Genomic DNA, 19,249 nt, shown 5'->3' on the forward strand with positions numbered 1-19,249 from the left:
TATTCTACAAAGATTGATAATTTGCTTGAGTTTTTTTTCATTATTTAAATATTCAATTTATGACATACACTCAATCGTCGTTTATGCAAAAATGAAAAACAAAAAACAAAAACCTTCTCGAATGAGTTATTGATCAATATCAGAAGAAAAAAGAAAGTGTTATGAAAAAAAATCCCCTTCAACAGTCATTGTGACTAGTCACGGTCCGTATAGGTAGATTCAATTGGCCGGTCATTCTAGTGTTAAACACACAAATTCAGGATTGAAAAACAAACACACACTTTTAAAAAATATTAAAAAAAAATTAACTTCATGAAGAGATCAATAACCTTCATCTTTGTTTGTTACTTAGTTTATTGGCCTTATCGGTGAAAAGTGATGTAATTTTTAGTAAGAAAATCTTGAGACTTTGTAATTTTATAGACTGATAGAAAGTAAGAAGAAATTAAATATGGTGAAAATGAACGGGTAGAATTTATTAGAAGCATCGCTTAAAAAATATTTGTTCTGCAGGGGTATGGGATGAAATTGCGATGACATCACTTTTTATCGATAAATTTAAGTAACGATAAATTAAATAAATATTACAAAAAATTAAAATTTTAACGAAAAATTTGGTAAACTTACTTTGATATTAAATCAAAATATGAATATTTAAAATAACTTTTTTTAACATTAAAAAAAACTTTCAAGAAAGACATCTCACCATTAAAAAAACTTATTCTTGTGATTTCAGTAGGTTACTCAAGGAAACATCATTTGGGAGCGTATGTTTTGAAAATTCGGTAAATCTTGGCTTCTTTTGTTAGGTTTTGTAAATCAACTCTAGTTTTGGGTATCCGATGTTTATTAGTTTTAAAATTAGGTTGAGTGGAATTTTCAGTGAAATCAATCATTGATAGCTGATGAACTGTCAAGTTTTCATGAAATAAAAATCTGATTCTGAGTTTGTTTATTATACTTAATTGAATTGAAGAATAATATTTTGATAAAGTTAACGATAAACGATGTTCAAAACGATGCTAAAACAGATGCTAAATTCTACAGTTTGAAAGAAATGAAATCATATCATTACAAATATTACTGACATCACAGAGGAAAGTTTGAGAAAAAGGTTTTATTTCATTTAAAAAAATTCTAAAATCCTGCAAAACGATTTAATGTTTGGTTCAAAAAAAATTAAAATTAAATTTGGTTTTTTAACTTTTCAAAAATATCGTTGAAACTCCCGTATTTTACAGAATGGGGTAAAGAAACGAACAGAAATCTTCTACACTCAGGCAAATTTTTATTATAATTTTCATAAGATGCATCTTATGAACCGCTTTTTTTAGTGTAAAATAATGTTTCATAAGAGTCTTATGAAATTCTTTCAATTTAAACACGATGTTCTTATGAAAAATAGAAGAAACGGCTTTGTGAAAAAATAATGAACACATTCATTCCTGGCATCAGTTTTTTTTTCATCATCTAACAGTACCAATCAATCGCCAGTTCATAGTTATTATAGTTTCCCTTCAATGTTAAATGTTATTGTTATCTCCGGAATGGTAAGTTCGATTTGATGTGTTTGGTGTGATCGGTTAATATATTAGTAAACTAAAATACATTATTTGTTTACTTTTCAGCAAGCTGATCGCCAAAAAACAAAAGGTCGAAGATTAGGATGCAGAAAAAATAAATTTGATGGAGCCGTCTGTTGATGCGCTGCTGATGGTGACCATGAAGGATTCAATTTTTAACAAATTTGGCAAACAATAAAGTTAATGTTTTCAGCATGAAATATCTAGAATTTTTCTTATTAGAAAGTGATTTACTATTTCCATAAGAATCTCTTATGAAAAGCAACAACCTCTCATTGAAGTAGCGTTCATCTTCAGAATTCATTCGCGTCATAAGACAATCTTATGAATTTCATTAATTTTTCTTATGGCGCCACTTCATAAGAGAATCTTATGGCATACATAATAGTATTTTTCTGAGTGTATAACATTTTTCGCAGATGTTAAAAGTACTCGAGTTCTCGAGGAATGTGGATTATTGGTTTTGAACATATATTTTAGCGTTAATCCTACTCTATATGGCAATAACATGATCTCATATGAAATTTTCCTGGCACCAACTTTGTAGTAGACATCAAAGTGATACAAAGAGAGAGAGAAGAGTCGTTGTTTCGCAAACAGAGTGATTATTATTACATTTAAAAAATCTATTAAAACTTATCAGCACTGATTGTACCAAGACAACAACATAACATAACGTTCCTTGAATATTGAAGATTTGATTCCAACACATTTTTTTTGTCGGTGACTAGAAAAATGGACTTTTTTCAGCTTTTAGAGGATTTGCACCACTGTGCCGCAGGCATGCGACGCTTGGCATACTTATGTGCGGCCCACGAAGCTTTTCTCAAAATGAATTCTATTTCTTGACTTTTAACTGCCAAAAATTGTTTATTTCAATAAAATACAGTTGACCTCATTTCAAGTATTTAAATCATTTATTGTGTTTTTTTTTTAATTTCAAAATTCATGAGATCTAATCGGAAAAGTAAAGAAAATGTCGAAAAGCTATAAAATATGCATTTCAGATTCTTTCTGGGCACGTTTCGGGCATTTTATTTCAAATTTTTCAATCTAAGAGCAAAGCAATACCCAGGTAAGTCTTAAATAAATACAGAGAAAAATTAAGAAAATTACTTGAAAGTTAAATTCATATTGAAAAAAATACTTCTTAAATTCATCTAAACATAAATATTAATCATAACTTAATATGCATTTAGCTAAATTTTTTGACTTATGTGAATAAATGTGGACAAAATTCAGACAGGTTTCCAAAAATTTCGGAGATTCAAGCCCAATTAGATTTTTCTTGAATATCCGGAAATAAACCGGACAATCTGGAATGCCAACTTTAAAGCTACAAATGAGCACGAGCACCACTTAGGCCATAGGCAAAGTGATTGTTTTTTAAACCTCATGCCAAAATAATGTCATGTCACGCGTGGTAAATACATATGTTCAAAAGATAACTATTTATTAAGGACTAGCTGATCCCATACGAACTCCGTTTCGCTTCAAATTTGGAATATGTTATGAACAGTTTGTATGAAAGTCAAGTGCCAAGCATTTTCCAGACGCATTGCCGAATGCATTTTTAAGTAATAATCGCAAAAATATTAGACGATCACTTTTCTGACGTCTGCTACTTAATTTGAAATCATGAATCAATTGACCGTGGCGAAAACCCCCGTGAATAAATTTCGACTCGATCGTTGCATAACAACGCAATTATTGCCAAAAAAGTAAACCCCTTTTGGTAACCTCTTATACAATCTTTGATATCTAAAATCGATAACCCTTCCCTCAAAACTCCCGTGTGCTAATTTCCTAAGCAATCAATTGCATAATAACGTCAATATTGCTAAAAACATTGGAAATTTAATTATTGTGGACGACCCCTTTCGTCGACCCCTGGCAAAACATTTGACATCTGAAATCGATTGCCCGTCCCTGAAAACTACCGTGTGCAAATTTTCATCCGAATAGTATGTAAAATAACGACGATATTGCAAAAATATGGAAAGGTTAATATGGACGACCCCCTTTGCCGACCCCTTACACTGAATTTAATACCTGAAATCGATTACCCGTCCCTCAAAACTCTCGTAGGCCAATTTTCATCTGAATCTGTTGTATAATAACTACAATATCGCTTTAACAGTGAATTGTTAATATGGACAACCCCTTTGGCCGACCCCTGATTTTATTTTGGATAAGTGAAATCTATTGTTTGTCCCTAATAACTCCTATGTGTAAATTTTCATCCCAATCCGATGTATGAAAACGTCGCTATTGCTAAGATATTGAAAGTTAATATGGACGATCCCTTTGGACGACCCCTGACTCCGCATTTAGCATCTCGAATTGATTGGTCGTCATTCAAAACTACTATATGCAAAGTTTCATCTCAATCTGATGTATAATAACGCCAATATCGTAAAAACAATAAACAGTCAATATGGACGACCCCTTTTGCCGACCCCTGACACAAAATTCAATACCTGGAATCAATTCCCCATGTCTCAAAACCTCTATGTGCAAATTTTGTCATAATCCGACGAAAAATAACGTCAATATCGCGAAAACAATATTTGTCTTGTATGGACGACCCCCTTCAGAAGGGGTCATCCGAAAATCTGAAAACATTTTTCATCATTCCTGGTCCTAATGAGCACCCATGCCAAATTTCACCTTTCTAGCTCTTAAGACGGCTGAGTCTATAGAGGACAAACAAACAAACAAACAAACAAACAAACAAACAAACAAACAAACAAACATACAGAAATTGCTTTTTATATATATAGATTTTTTTATTTCATGAAATTTGACCAAAACTGGCTTGTTTTATTTGCACGGAAATATTGATAAAAAATCAGTGGTATTTTAATAAAATTAAGAAAATCCTTGGATCCTGCAAAGAATTTCAAGAAAAAATAATCAAAACTGTAAACAAGATTATTAGTCAAGAGGTTTTGGGTAAAAATGTATGGAATTTGGTTTTCTTGTGTACGCGGATGGGCAATATTCGGTTCGAAAGATCTTGCGGAGACAAGAAACAGTCACTATGTGTCAAAAATAAAATCTACCGTGGGAGAAAAACAAAGAAGTTGTTTTCAGTATAAAATCAACGAGATTTGGAAATTGACTCGTTAGCTGTAAATCTTTGCCATTCTTTTCTTTTAAAAACAACTTCTTCAAATCACAACTTTTTTCTTCCATGGTAATTTCTTCGCCCCATTCAATTTTTTTCTAGTCTCGTCAAAACAAGATGTGCACATCCGTGTTAATCCGAAAAACAAATGGTCCATTTTCTTTTCCTCAAAAATCTTTAAAATTATGGAAATTTCAAACTTTGCACAACATCCCAATGCATTAAGCTCTTATGGACTTTATGCACCAGATGTAGGAAAAAAATCAAAACTTCGAGGACAAATTTAAGTTGTAGAAAAAACTTTGAAAATATTCGCAGAAAAAAGAAATTTAAATCAACAATTTATGACAACAATTCAACGTCAAATGCAAAGAAAACAGCGATTTCCAAAAGAAATGTTTTGTTAACTATAAGTTATCGCTAGACTTTCAAATGTTACACTCGACTTTTATGAGTAGTGAAAAGCTTTCAAAAATTTGCGTTTTGATAAAAAAGCAAATGATGTCTCTTCTTAGAAGAACGAATGATTGCAAAGAAGTTCAAATTAATGAAAAAAAATTAACTATTCACAAATAACCATTAAAAAATCTAAAATTAATTGATTTCGGCTGTCCGGATTGTCTGATTTGAACTGGAACCGGTATTCAATTTCTCTTTAAAGATTTCAAACAGATAATTCATGAATTTTTAAAATGGGGCTTTATAACGATTAGGGTAAATGCACCCGAGCTTGGCACCTAAGGCATGGTTTACCCTTTTTTTTCAACATTCCAACCTTCCTGTTGAGTGCACCATAGAGCATCCTTTGAAGAATTTACTTGCTAACTTGCTTAGAGTTCAACAAAAATATGTTTTCTCTATGGAACTATCATTAATGTGAGCAAAACGCATGCAAAGTACTCACTGCGGTGCTCCAATTACTTGGCCGCCGTACCAATTGTTTGTCATTTCGATGATCCGATTCTTGCAATGTGCAATAGATCTTCACCAACAATGCTCAACTGACAGTTAACAGAACCGTTGGCTTTTCTGAATATAAGGCCACTGACAGACAGAATGATGACAGATGACAGAATGACGTCAGCTGAGCGTAAAGTTCTATGCGACGATGGAACACCGGACTTCACTCATACAACAAAAAGGCTTTTGAAAACATTGATGAAATGTGGTTGGAAGGGAAGCACAAAATAAACTTTCATTTCGCAAAGTCGGAAGTCCAGAATTTCCGCATTTTTTTATTTTTTTAAAACTTTAAACTTTTTACTCATTTAAACAAAGTGATGATTATAAACACCTCAGGTTGTTTCAGAATATTTGTGTATGAACAAGAATCATTTGTTTATGAATGACAACCAAACCTTCATCAGGGGGACCGATTCAGAAACGAATTATGTCCGCGAGTGGTTTGAACTTTCTCTTTTTTATGAACATTAAATCCCCTCGATGAAATCTAAACTAACATATTTTGTAAGCTAACTTTTTAATCTAAACACTTCAAAAAATTTCTCCAATATGTATACAGTTAGTTACTTATGAAGGACTGATAAAATCTAAATAAAGCCAATCAATCTAGGTAGAGTATTTCAGATGGCATGGGCTTATCTAGACTAGCCCGGGTTTTCAACGTAGAGTTTAAAAAAAAAGTTGGTGTGGTCCAGCTGAAAGAATATTGAGGTAAAATATCCGTATCTGGCCCCGATTGATTCACATTCCTCAAAATTTTTTAAAGAGATTTAAAAGTTCATCATTTTTGCGAAGTTTTTTGAAACAGTTTCATCAAAATAAAAATGAAATACAATTTGAACGGGAGTAATATTGAAAGGTTTAAGCCGTGTCAAATAAAAGAATTATTAAAAAAAAACGACTTGAACGTGAATGTTGTGGTATTGTAACGTTGAATTTAAATTTCTTTTTTTGAACTTTTCTCATCGATTAGATTTTTTCAAATTTTGAAAAAAATTTCTTAGATTTTTTCAGTTTTATTTCCGAGAATTTCCTGACTTGAATGCTAACTGGACAAATTCTGGAATGCTAAGCTTAACGACAGATTCATTTACGACCTTTCTATGGTTCTGTGCATCATGATGTGTTGTCATTTATAAATCATTGTTTAAATTATTCCTTTTTAGTTTTTATAAACCATAAGTTGACAGTAAAATACTCTAGGAGACTTGCTATTACAACACATAGGGTTATTTTCACTACCAAACAACTATCTTCATATTTTGGAGTTTGCCTTCATAAAGAAAGAAATTGAAAAATTCCTTGAATGGTATTTTGAAATTTTGCCCTTTTGAATTTGTTAGCTGAGATTATGAGCTTCTAGCAAAAGCCAACTCGAATGTCCGGGGCGTTGCGCAGTGGTTTGACACGCCAAATAGATGTTAGAATGTAGACTTCGCTAAAAAAAAATTTTATTCGACTCACATCTAATATTTTATGGAATAATCGGAAAAAACGATATTTTCCTGAACTTTCAACTTCTGTTTCCAGAAAAAAAATTAGAACAAAAATCCAAAAAATCAAATCTGAGTGTATGGTTTCCAAGCGATAGAAAACGATTCCAAAACCTAATTAATTATGTATTTTATATACTGAAGTCAAAAATTGCCATCGATCTAACAGTTTTTGGATAAGAAAATCATCTTATGTCTTGTGAGTTGCTTAATTTCACTTAATTTTTTTTATTCCGAACCAATGTGTTCTGTAGGAGACCACGTGGCATTTGCTCGGCAGACTGCAATGCAAATGCTGTTCACACGCATACCAATGTACCTTCGATTCATGGTTCCCAAATAGCAATTTCTGCATTTTCAATGCTTGGATATGACTTTTAGTTAGTCGAATCACTTATATTCTCCAACTTATTTCGAAGCTTAAGTTGATAGAAACGGTCTTATCATACAACTCAATTAGTATGAAAACATTTGAGCGTAGTTTTAAATGAATATTCATTCTTTTATCTTTCTAGTATTTTTCGATTTTTTGCCGAGTTTAACTGTACACTCAGGCAAATTCTTATTATAATTTTCATAAGATGCGTCTTATGAACCGCTTTTTAGAGTGTAAAATTGTATTTCATAAGAGTCTTATGAAATTCCTTCAGTTTTCATATGAATGTCTTATGAAAAATAGGAGAAATGGCATTGTGAAAATATAATGAACACATTCATTCATTCCATCATATTTTTTTTTGTCTAACGGTACGAAGCACTCGCTATTGTTGGTAATTCGGTTTCTTTAGCATTTTGATCTTTCTGATTGGTAAGTTTGAAATGTTTTTGATGTGAACGCTTAATATATTAGTAAACTAAAATATTTTTTTTGTTTACTTTTCAGTATGCTGACAGGAAAAAACGCAAGTTCGAAGAATCGGATGCGGCCAAAAAAACTTCGTTGGAACCGGGGTGTTGCTGTGCTGCTGATGACTACTTCATTATTTTATTAAAAGAAATTGGGAAAACAATAAAGTGAAGGTTTTCAATTTCAAATATCGTTAATTATTCTAATTAGAATTGACTTTCTGTTTCCATAAGAGCCTCTTATGAAAAGCTACAAACTCTCATTGGATTAGGTGTTCATCTTCAGAATTCATTCGCGTCATAAGAGAATCTTATGGCATACATACCTAATAGTATTTTTCTGAGTGTAGGTATGAGTATTTATTGCAAATTTTTCGAATGAATGTCCGCGTTTGAAATCGCATGTGAATTTAACAGTTGCACTAGAAAGGAGAGTTCATCTGATTTTCATACGGTGATTTCCGACATAATTGCCTCGGACGCAGATCGAAAAAAACTAACTACTTTAATAAAGTACAAACAATCATAAAATTCGGTATGTACAGATTTGAAACAAATTATTCTATTCGCAATGAAAATATATTCAAATTTGTTTAGCTCAATTTGGACCTGAAAAAACATGAAATGACATGTTGGCATGCCAAGAAAAGGACCATGCCAAAATAGGGCTCACTTACCCTAGTCAGCATTAGGAAATAAAGTTATTTAAAAATACGGATCAGTGTTATTTATGTTGCTCACCCCTGCCTTAAACTATGTTTATTTCCCCCTTTGCGATTTTTGGAAAAATCTTAATGACAAAAAAGAATTTTATATTTGTTCTGGACTCCTGAATAATGAAACCCCATAAATGCTCTTTACTTCAGTTCACCCTGATAAAGTTTATGTAAAAGATTGATTTTTAATGTAAAGAAACCATCCTGAACATTTAAGCACTCAACAATCAATAACTAAGTTGGTAGAAAGTTATTTTTGGTATTTGTACAATTAGTGAAATGGAGTTTTTTTAAATGAAAAAATAAAAACTCTGTTTGCGATATTAACGAAGCTAATTTTCCATAAATAAAATGGTTCCATCAGAGACACCGTGTTCGAAGTTAATTTCTCCTCCTCTGGTTTTTGATAGACAAAAAATTATTTGGTTTAGGTTATGGGTGATGGGCGAATGCTCAAGCTGGTTAAAATCGGCTACAAATAAACAAAATTCTGATTATTCCTTTATTTGATTATGAGTTTAATTGTGAAAAATAAAAAATTTTTTGTACATTTATACTGCATCCTCCGTATAAAGGCTTATAACTTTGATCTTGTAATAATAGTTTTCACAGAATCTTATACTTTAAAATAATATATTATTCTTCCTTCAAAGGTTCTAGTAGCATGCTTCCTGCGTCCGTTCAAGATGGCCGCCAGCTCCAAACGGCCGCCCTGCTCCCACGAGGACGTCAACTCGATATTTCTCAACTCGGAAACGGTCCTGTTTCTGCACCAGATCTTCCTCAAGGGTCTCACCTCCCGGCTCGAGTCCTGGCCAACGTTAGTGCTTGGTAAGACCACAGACAGCTCGTCAAGGTGTCTTGTCACTCTCAGTGTCACTCCTCCTCACTATTAGCTAGCGATCCTGTTCCTTGTGGAAGATCTTGTAGAGATCCTTCTGCCGGCCGGACCGGAAGTGTTTCGTCATCTCATCGCATACCTCTCAATCAAATAAAATTAGCTTTAATTTCTAACTACATTTCTAGGTGATCTGTTCGACATGCTGCTGCCCATGCTGAGCATCTACCAGGAGTATGTCCGAAATCATCACTACAGCCTGCAGGTGCTGACCGAGTGCAAAAGCAATCCGAACTTTGCGACGGTCCTGAAGCGGCTGGAAGCAAAACCGACCTGTCAGGGCCGAAGCATCGAGACGTTCCTGACCTACCCGATGCATCAGATTCCCCGGTATATCATCACCCTGCACGAGCTGTTGGCCCACACTCCTCACGACCACGTGGAGCGGAAGAGTCTGCAAAATGCGCGCCAACAGCTGGAGGACCTTTCGCGCCAAATGCACGACGAAGTTTCGGAGACGGAAAATCTTCGGAAAAATCTTGCCGTAGAGCGCATGATCGTCGAGGGGTGCGACATTCTACTGGACGTCAATCAGGTCTTCGTGCGACAGGGTGAGCTTTATTTGTGGGGGAAAACTTTTATGGCAAAGCATTTAGAGCTTGTTTCTCCTCTCATTTCGCAGGAAGTTTGGTGCAAGTTCCACCCGGACGAGGACGAATCCGAAGCCGGCTGGCTTCGTTCAAAAGCGAACGCGATGCGGTGCGACAGTGCTTCCTCTTCTCGAACCACATGATTATAGCAACAAGGTGAGAGCTTTTTTCTTCGATGAAAACGTGAGTCCAACGGCTTTAAGCTGCTTTTGAATGGATTCCTTGCAACAATGATATATGAACTCAGAACATAATTTACAGGATTATTTGATATATAATACGGATGGAAAGTCATGTTGCTGTTTTTGCTGACAGTTGTTTAGTTTTGACTAAGATCTGATTTTTTAAAACTTGATCTCTGGTTGAACATTCTATTATTATTATTCTTATGAATAAAATTGAAAAAATAAATTCAAATTATATAATGTAGTGATAACACGGTTTAAAATTGATAAAATTTGTAAATAAAATAAAATTGAAATTAGTAATCAGGTTTTTTTTTCATAAAGTTTAAAATGAAAAACATTGTAATCGAAACTTATTCAACATCAGATTTTAAATTCCAAATAACTTTAATTTTTTGTTTTCTGTATGAGCAAATCCACCGTAACCAATTTATTTGATCTATTGTGGAATAACTCAATATAATATTTGTTTGATCACGTCGTACTGTCATTATCAGAGATGTCAGTTGTAGTTGAAATCGTGACATAATTCTGGTTTAGGGTGGTGTTTCTCATGAATCCAACCACCTTAATTTCTAAGCATACCAAAATTGTCCTGGCCAGGCAAATAAGAGTGATTTATCATGAAAACATTGTGCATTGCAATCTGAGAGATAAGCGTCTCATATCATAGTAACTTCTATGTTATCTTAGAATCACGTTTCATTGGTTCAAATAGTTCTATTTGGCTCTGAACTTTGACCGGACCCCTCTACCCTCTCTCTTTCACGCCTTTGATTTTCCTGAAAAACCTGAAATTTTTAAGTATTTCATCACGATTTTGATGAAATTATCGAATACTTCAACAATCCAAAAGCAAAATAAAAACTGTAAGGGATGAGAATTTAATCACCTTTTGTGCCTTTGCAAATGCATTCTCTTCGATTTGGCCCTGAATCATTAGGATGACTTATTGATGTAAATGAGAGCAATCCAAAGTTTTGAGTGAATCGAACCAACCCCTTCCGAATAGGAGCCTCCTCATTATAAAAAATATTGGCTTGTTCCCCGAAGCCAGCAATTTTTGTGAATATCTCAGAAACCGAAATAACTTCAGAACTTCAAAACAAGGGTCAAAACAAGCCAACAAGAGTACATTGAGATTCATTTGTAAGGATAAACATAATATAATCATGAAAACAGATATCCTCTTTAAATAAACGTATCATCATATAACATCACAATAACAACATCAAAAACCGAGATATTTTAAACTATTCAAATAAATTTTATTTGTTGGAAGGTATTTGGCTTACATTACAACTATGAATATTCTTTTTAAATATTTTTGAACTATTGAATAGTGAAAAGTCAGGGAATCAATATTTCTAGTTGAAAAATACGAAGAGTTAATAGTGTTTGACGATAAACCTCACAATACATGTTAAAATGCTGTATTTCAAGAATAGTTATTATTAAAGACAACTTTACTGCCGCTATTTGCAAGACTGGCCCCTATTCCTTTTTTATCATTTTTCATTTTATATTAAAAAAAATTTCGAATACAGTTGGTTCTTCAATGTTTACTAAAAACTTTCATCACTTTCTTCCCAACATATATGAAAAAATACCAAGTAATGCCTGTTCTAAATGAAATATACTCGCAAAGCTATCTTTTATGTCTATTTTTACAGAATGTTTAAAATTTTCCCTCTAATTTACGTTAATTTTTCGGATATCCACACAATGTGTGCGACAAAATAAGCATTCATTACAATTACGGAAGTCTTGCAAGTGTGTCTAGATAACATTAAGTTTTTTGTAGCGTGAAGTAAAAAATTACAATTTTCAAAATTTTTAAAATCTAAGTTTCTAAATTCCATCAATCTGATTATTTTTCTTTCTTATGAGGCTAATTGAATTCATCGTTGTAAATATTTTCATGTTTTTGTCATGATGATACATGCTGCTTGGGCTTTTATAGAAATTAGGAACAAAAATACGCGTACCTGGTGGCACACGCGTAGGTCATATTGAAATGATATTTCTTGTCATATATTTGCAACCAAGATGCTTTGCTGTCTCTGATTCAGCATTTATTAAATTTGTATTTAAAGTCTTTCTTAAAAAGATCATGGACTGAAAAACTTTCGGAAAGGTGAAGGAACAGGATGTTAAGCTTATGGAACGTTTTTATCTATTTTATTTACCTCACTAAATCGAATATTCCTACTTCTAGAACGAACTTATGACCTCGACAGTAATGAAGAGTTTATCAGGGATTCGATATTACGCGTTGGAAATGTTTATAATGATATGAAAAAATAAGAACTGTTAGCGAATTTGCTTTCACAGCGTAGCGTGGTAATTTCGCGTGTTAACAATATTGAAGGAGCTTGCGTAAGATGTAGCTGAATAAAAATAGCTGAAAAAATTAAGTTTTCTATAATGTTAAAAAGTCTCTCAACAAAAAAAAAAGAGTACATTTTGTGAATTTTCACTAAAAGAAGAGTATACCCATTTCTCGATCGAAAAAGAGTACAAATAGTATCCCTAGTCTAACCTCATATGTAGCTTCTACGGTTTTCGAGATATTCACAAAAAAATTGCTTAATTGGGAAAAAACAAGTTTTTTTGGATTCATTACAATAAGTCATCCTACTGATTCAGGACTAAATCAGAGAGGGTCGATGCATTTTAATGGGAATGACCCATATAGATAAAAAGTGATTTCCGTTTGTTTGTTCGTTTAAATGTTTGTCTTAAATAGGCTCAGCCATATTTGGCTCGAGCGCTTATTAGGACTAGTAAGGATCAAAACTGTTTTTAGATTTTTGGATTACTCCTTTTGAAGGGGGTCGTCGTTACAAATCAAATACTGTTTTGGTGTTATAATAAATTATATTGAAATGAATTTCGGCAAACGGAAGTTTTGAGGGACGAGAAATTGATTTCAGGTATCAAATTTTAAGTAAGGGTTCGACAAAAGAGGTCGTCCACAAAAACTTTACACTGTTTTTCAAATATTTATGTTATTGTAAGCTAGATTGAAATAAAAATTAGCACACGGAAGTTTTCAGGAACGTACAATCATGTCAAGCAAAATGTCTTCTTTAAACTCAAAGTTTTTAATTTTTTATTAAATTTAGGTTTGGTGACTGCTTTTTATTTATGAGTTTTGTCCAACAATGCACGAATAAAAAAATCAGAATTTGACTTTATGATTTTTTTAAGTACATACTTAATAGTTTTTCTATTAAATCGTACATTAATAGTTTTTCTATTAAATCGTAATTTTAGAAAACTGATCCTGAACCTAAAAGGCGAGCCAATTTATTTTCAATGAAACCTCATCGATCGTTAAAATCTTAGAATTTTTTAAGAGTGCGGTGGATCAATCTCTTTTGATTTGTTATATTATTAGTTTTTTTTTGGAGAGCCTTCAATTTATTTTGAAAAAAATTATACTTTGCTCAAATCAAACATGTCTTTTGCAAATTGAAAGATTTTAGCCATGGATAATGTTAAAATAAATTTTCAAAAATAAAAGTAAGAGTTGAACATATTTTTGATCAAATCTGCACAGTGCAAAATTGTGACTTTAAAAAAATACAGCAATATTAATAACAATAACAATTGTTATTTGACCAAAACACAAATCAGAGAATGACCTTTAATTATACCTAGCAGCGCAAATTGTAGTAAATTATGAGGAATTAAATAACCTTAAACTACATGATGATCAAAAAAATAAATAAGTTTATACAGTTTAAGTAGTTTAAGTTTTATTCCGATTTATTAGGGGAAGATCAGGTATTATGGATGATTTTTTTTTTATAAAATTAGGGTTTTTTTTTCCTAAAACAAAACTTAGAAAATTAATTCAATTTCTACTTTATTTTTGTGATTTGTAAGCTTAATAATGTGTACATACAAAATTTGAATTATATTTAAATCTGGAAATTGAATCTCTCTGGAAATGATCTCCTGAATTCCTCAACAATTTTTTGTTGATTGTGTAACTTATTTACAAGCTAAATATTTTTTAAAAATTTTGAATCTGCATTATGAATCTGGACTCTTAACCTGAATTCAAAACTGCAACGTTGTATCTGTTTTCAAATTTCTATACGATTTCTTAAATGTACAAAAAAAATAAATTGCCAAGTCATTATTCCAGTTCAGAATTTCGGATATGATTTTCAAATGATGAATCTTAATTTTCCATTTTGGATCGCCATTTTGAAGCTTTAAAAGTTAGAATTTTGTGTAACCCGAGGTTTGACTTATCTGATTACCTCGGATAAGCGGAGTTCTTCTGCATTTATTTCGAACCGAGAAATTCTTTTCCATTTTATTAGCATCAAGAAAAATGAAAAAGCCCTTTTTTAACCTGTCAGTACAACCATTCCACTATGGGGCAGATCCATACAATTGGTTCAAGAATTTGAAATTTTAATATTAAATAAATATGTTTATCTTTTTATATGCGGGAACCTATTAAAAAAAAATTAAAAAGCATTAAAAACTTGATTCAAATTTAATATGAAATTAAAAAGCTAATTTAAACCATGTCTCCAAAGCAGCCTTTTTTCATATTTCTTATGATTATTCGTGCTGAAAATCAGGAATCCTAAACTGAATACAAATATAAAAATTCGATTGTGGTTTTGAGAATATGAATCCAGAACCTCCGGTATGGATTCAATTCACTTTAAAATTTACTATTCAGACCTGAATTTCTATGAACAAGCGAGAAAATTTTGACATACTGTAGCAGAATATTGAACTTGGGTGGGTTTTTGATGTTTTGGAATTAGTTTGTGGTCTACATTGTTACTTTTACATAATCTTACTCTTTTATCAGAATTTGGTTATGAATTTTAAATTTTGGATGTAGAGTTGAATACCTCGCTTGCTTTTTTGGACCCTCAGGGAGGAGGGGGGGGGGGTGGATATAAAAGTTTCAATCAATCAATCAATTTTAATCATGTCAGATAATAGAAGATAATTGTTAATATTTAAATTTGAAATTTGTCGGATAAATATCAGAGGAGTAAAATGGTATAATTGTGCAAAGTTGAAAGTTGAAGAAAACTTAACGATACTTAGTAAGAATACGTTAACGAAATGTACATGAACAAAAATCTGGCACGGGAGTGTATTTCGGTAAGATGAATGTTTCTATGATGGTTTGGGATCCCTCCTTTTCTCCAGTGAGGGGATAGGAACAGGGGAGGGGGCTTTATTACATTTTTTCCTTTACTCGTGAACTAATCAAGCTAATGGAACCAAAATTGGCATGTAAGCGTATTTCAATACGAGAAATGTGTCTAATGTTATTTGAGAAATCTCACTTCCATACAACTTTTTTACATAACTCGAGAACTTATCGAGCAAATAGAACCAAATTTGGCAAGGAAAAGTATTTGAATACGAGAAACTATTGTATAATAAATTGAGGGCCGTCTTTTTTCTAGCGGGGAGAAATATGTTAATGGGGAAAGTGGTTTCTATACAAATTTAGCATAACTTGAAAATCAATCGTGCTAATAAAACCTAATTGGGCAACAAAGGGCATTTGAGCACAAGAATATTTCTATTAATATTAAGTACTCACTCCTCTATTCAATGGATAGATAGATAGGGTAAAGGCGTCTCTCTCACAAGTTGAAACCATGCTTTTCTTGTAATAAGAGCATAGGATTGACGATACAGGAAGGGGAGAGGGAGGCTTCCATATTTTTTTTTGCATAACCTGAAAATTTATTATCAAATAGAAAAAATTTTACATGCGAAATTATTTTGATATAAAGCATGAATCACTACAAATCTGGACGCATTAAAAAGGGTCTATCTCGGAGCTATGTAAACGAAATAAAAATGTTTTGTGTTCAAATTGTAGGGTTTTTACTGGACTTTAAAGGAAGAATAATAAAAATTATTCCGATGTTGTTTTGATGAAATTTCGTACTTTTCGTCGAGAACCACTCATCTAAGTTTGGACACCCTATTCACTGACCTCAGCGGGCATTTTGTTCCACAATTTCTTCATCTCTGTTACATCCGGAGTCGTCGTACCATTCTTCTTCATCTTCTGATTAACAATTGCCCAAAATTTTTCGATAGGGTGGAATTGAGGGCAGTTGGGTGGGTTGACGTCCTTTTCGACAAAATCCACCAGTTGGCCCGATTCCACTGTAGTACCTCTTCGCTGTAGTGGCAGCTATCCAAATCTAGCGAAAACTTTACTGGTTCTTTGTGAGATCTAATATAAGGAAAAAAAAAACATTTTTCAGGCACTCCTCCTTGTACATTTCGTAGTCCGTGGTCTTGTTTTTCACAAAAAACCGGGGTTTTTCGGCCGCAGCTCCAAATATCTTGCCAGATCAAACACTTTTCTGCAAATTTATTGGCAAAAACGAAATTGAACTTGATGGGGACATCACCCCGACCAGTGGCTTTGTAAAATTTTTGGTCAGGAAGCCTCCCAAAATCAGATTTCGCGATTTTTTAACCAGACCACATTGGGTTTTTGAACGTGGGTGTCCAAAATAAATTTTCGTCTCGCGGCTTCTATCACGTGTAACTTTTTTTGGAACAAAACAAATCGTAATGAAATTTTCAGCACTGATTGAGGAAACATTTCCGAACAAAGTACTGTCAAAAAATTCCAGATCCGACAACTAGGAGCGCTATGGTATAATAAACAGTGCGTCCAGATTTCTGATGATTCATGCTTTATCACCCTTCTTCCAGTTAGTAGGAACATATGGAGATTTTTTGGCTTAAATCTAAAACATATCAAGCAATTGGTCCATATTCTATAAGATAGGTTGTTTGGGTATGAATTATTTGATACCCTTCTTTTTTAGGGTCGAGTCAGAAAGAAAGAGGCAGGTTTTTTTCATATTTTTTTTGACATAATTCGAAAACTCTTGTCAACCAAATGGAGCCAAATGTGGAATGTGACATTTTTCAGATTCTCAAGATATTTCTATGGTATAGTTCGTGATCCCTCCCGCATAGGAAGAGTGAGAGGGTGATGAATTTATCTATATATATAAAAATGAATTTCTGTCTGTCTGTCTGTCTGTTCCCTATAGACCCGGAAACTACTGAACCGATTTGCGTGACACTTGGCAGGTGGGGGTATTGGAGGCCGGGGAAGGTTCCTAATATGATTTGAGACCCCTCCCTCTCTCATGCAGGGAGGGAGGGGCCTACCAAACAAAAGACAATTTTCTGCATAACTCGAGAACTAATCATGTAAATGGTATCAAATTTGGCATGTGGTGGTGTTTGGGTACGAGGAATGTTTCTACCAATATTTGATATCCCTTCCTCCTCTCAGTGCGGTAATAGAAAGGGGGGAGGGGATCTACATTATCATTTTTCATATATCTCGAAAACTAATCAAGATTGGAACCAAATTTGGCATGGGATGATATTTGGATACGAAAAATATTCCAATGATTATTTGAGACCCCTCCCTCTTTCCAGTTAGGAGATATAAAGTGGGGAGGGGGCCTCTCTTAAAATTTTTACATCACTTAAAATCTTATAGAGCAAATGGAACTAAATTTGGCATGGGCGGGTATTTGGGAACGTGATATGTTCTACTGATTGTTTGAGACCCCTTCCTTCTTCCAGCAGGGAGAAAGGAAAGAGGGAGAGCAGTTTCTTACAATTTTTACTGCATAACTCGAGAACTACAACAGCAAATGGAATCAAATTTGATATGGAACGATATTTGGGTACGAGAAATGCTTTTATGAATATTTAGTATCCCTCACTTCTTCAAATAGGTAGATGAAAAGGAGGAGGAGAGGTCTCCCTTACAATTTTCAGTATAACTGGAGAGCTGATCGAGCAAATTGAACCATATTTGGCAGAGTATTTGGATATGAGAAATATTTCTATGATAAATTGAAGCCCCACCCTTTTCAGCGGAAAGATATAAAGGAGGAACGGGACTTCGATACAAATTTTTTGCATAACTCGAGAATTAACCGAGCAAATGAAACCAAATTTGGCATCAAAAGTTATTAAGTACGAAAAATACTTTCATGAATATTAATTTCTCACCCATTCATTCAATGGGAAGAACGGAAGAGGGGATGGTAATTTCTTTAAAGATTATGCATAACTCATGAATTTACTACGCAAATAAAACCAAATTTGGCATGGGATGGTATTTCAATACGAGAAACTTTCCTATTTGAAACAATTCCTTTCCGGCATTAAGAGAATAGAATTGGGAATATCGGAAGGGAAGAGGAAAGCTTTAACTTTTTTTTTTTACAAAATCTGAGAAATGGACAAAACTTAACATGAAAAATCATTTTGGTATGATTCTATGATTATCTGACACACCATCCTCCTTTTAGTGAGTAGGTACATATGAGGAGGGAGGTGAGCCCAATACAATTTTGTTAGCATAAGTTCTCAATGTATGCAAATATATGCAAATATGGCATGGAAAGGTACTTGGTTACGAGATATGTTTCAACAGTTGTTATAGACCCTTACGCTTTACAGTGTAGAGAGGGTAAGAAAGGAGGGGGCTCCATATAAATTTTGTTGTAAAGTTTATCAGTTTTTTAGCATAAATTCAGAACATATCAAGCAAAAACAACCTTATTTTATAGGTTAGATTGTTTGCGTACGATTAATTTGAGACCCTCCTTTTTCAGGGCGAAGCTTTAAGAAACAGATTAAAATTCTCAGATCTTTAACACAAATTTATAGATCAAGATTAAGAAAATTAGCTTAAATCATCTTTGTATTGCAATGCGAAACTCCAACTGCAGCTCTCATCTTATAGCGGTTGATTTTAAATTACGTTATAATATGATTTAAAATA

General features: G+C 33.1%; 1 protein-coding gene across 5 annotated transcripts in view; it reads left to right on the forward strand.

The window, feature by feature from the left end:
• Positions 1-19,249, forward strand: part of LOC129755947 (ras-specific guanine nucleotide-releasing factor 2-like) — a 546,013-nt gene that overhangs the window by 129,708 nt on the left and 397,056 nt on the right. For 4 of the 5 annotated variants that reach the window (XM_055752664.1, XM_055752665.1, XM_055752668.1 and 1 more), the window contains exons 8-10: positions 9,385-9,562; positions 9,752-10,180; positions 10,252-10,375. In XM_055752664.1, coding sequence (XP_055608639.1) covers positions 9,385-9,562; positions 9,752-10,180; positions 10,252-10,375 — 731 coding nt within the window. The remainder of the gene's footprint in view (positions 1-9,384; positions 9,563-9,751; positions 10,181-10,251; positions 10,376-19,249) is intronic. The other variant, XM_055752666.1, reaches the window with a different exon arrangement.

The sequence above is a fragment of the Uranotaenia lowii genome, chromosome 3 (genome assembly GCF_029784155.1).
Source record: "Uranotaenia lowii strain MFRU-FL chromosome 3, ASM2978415v1, whole genome shotgun sequence".
Classification (NCBI taxonomy): domain Eukaryota; kingdom Metazoa; phylum Arthropoda; class Insecta; order Diptera; family Culicidae; genus Uranotaenia; species Uranotaenia lowii.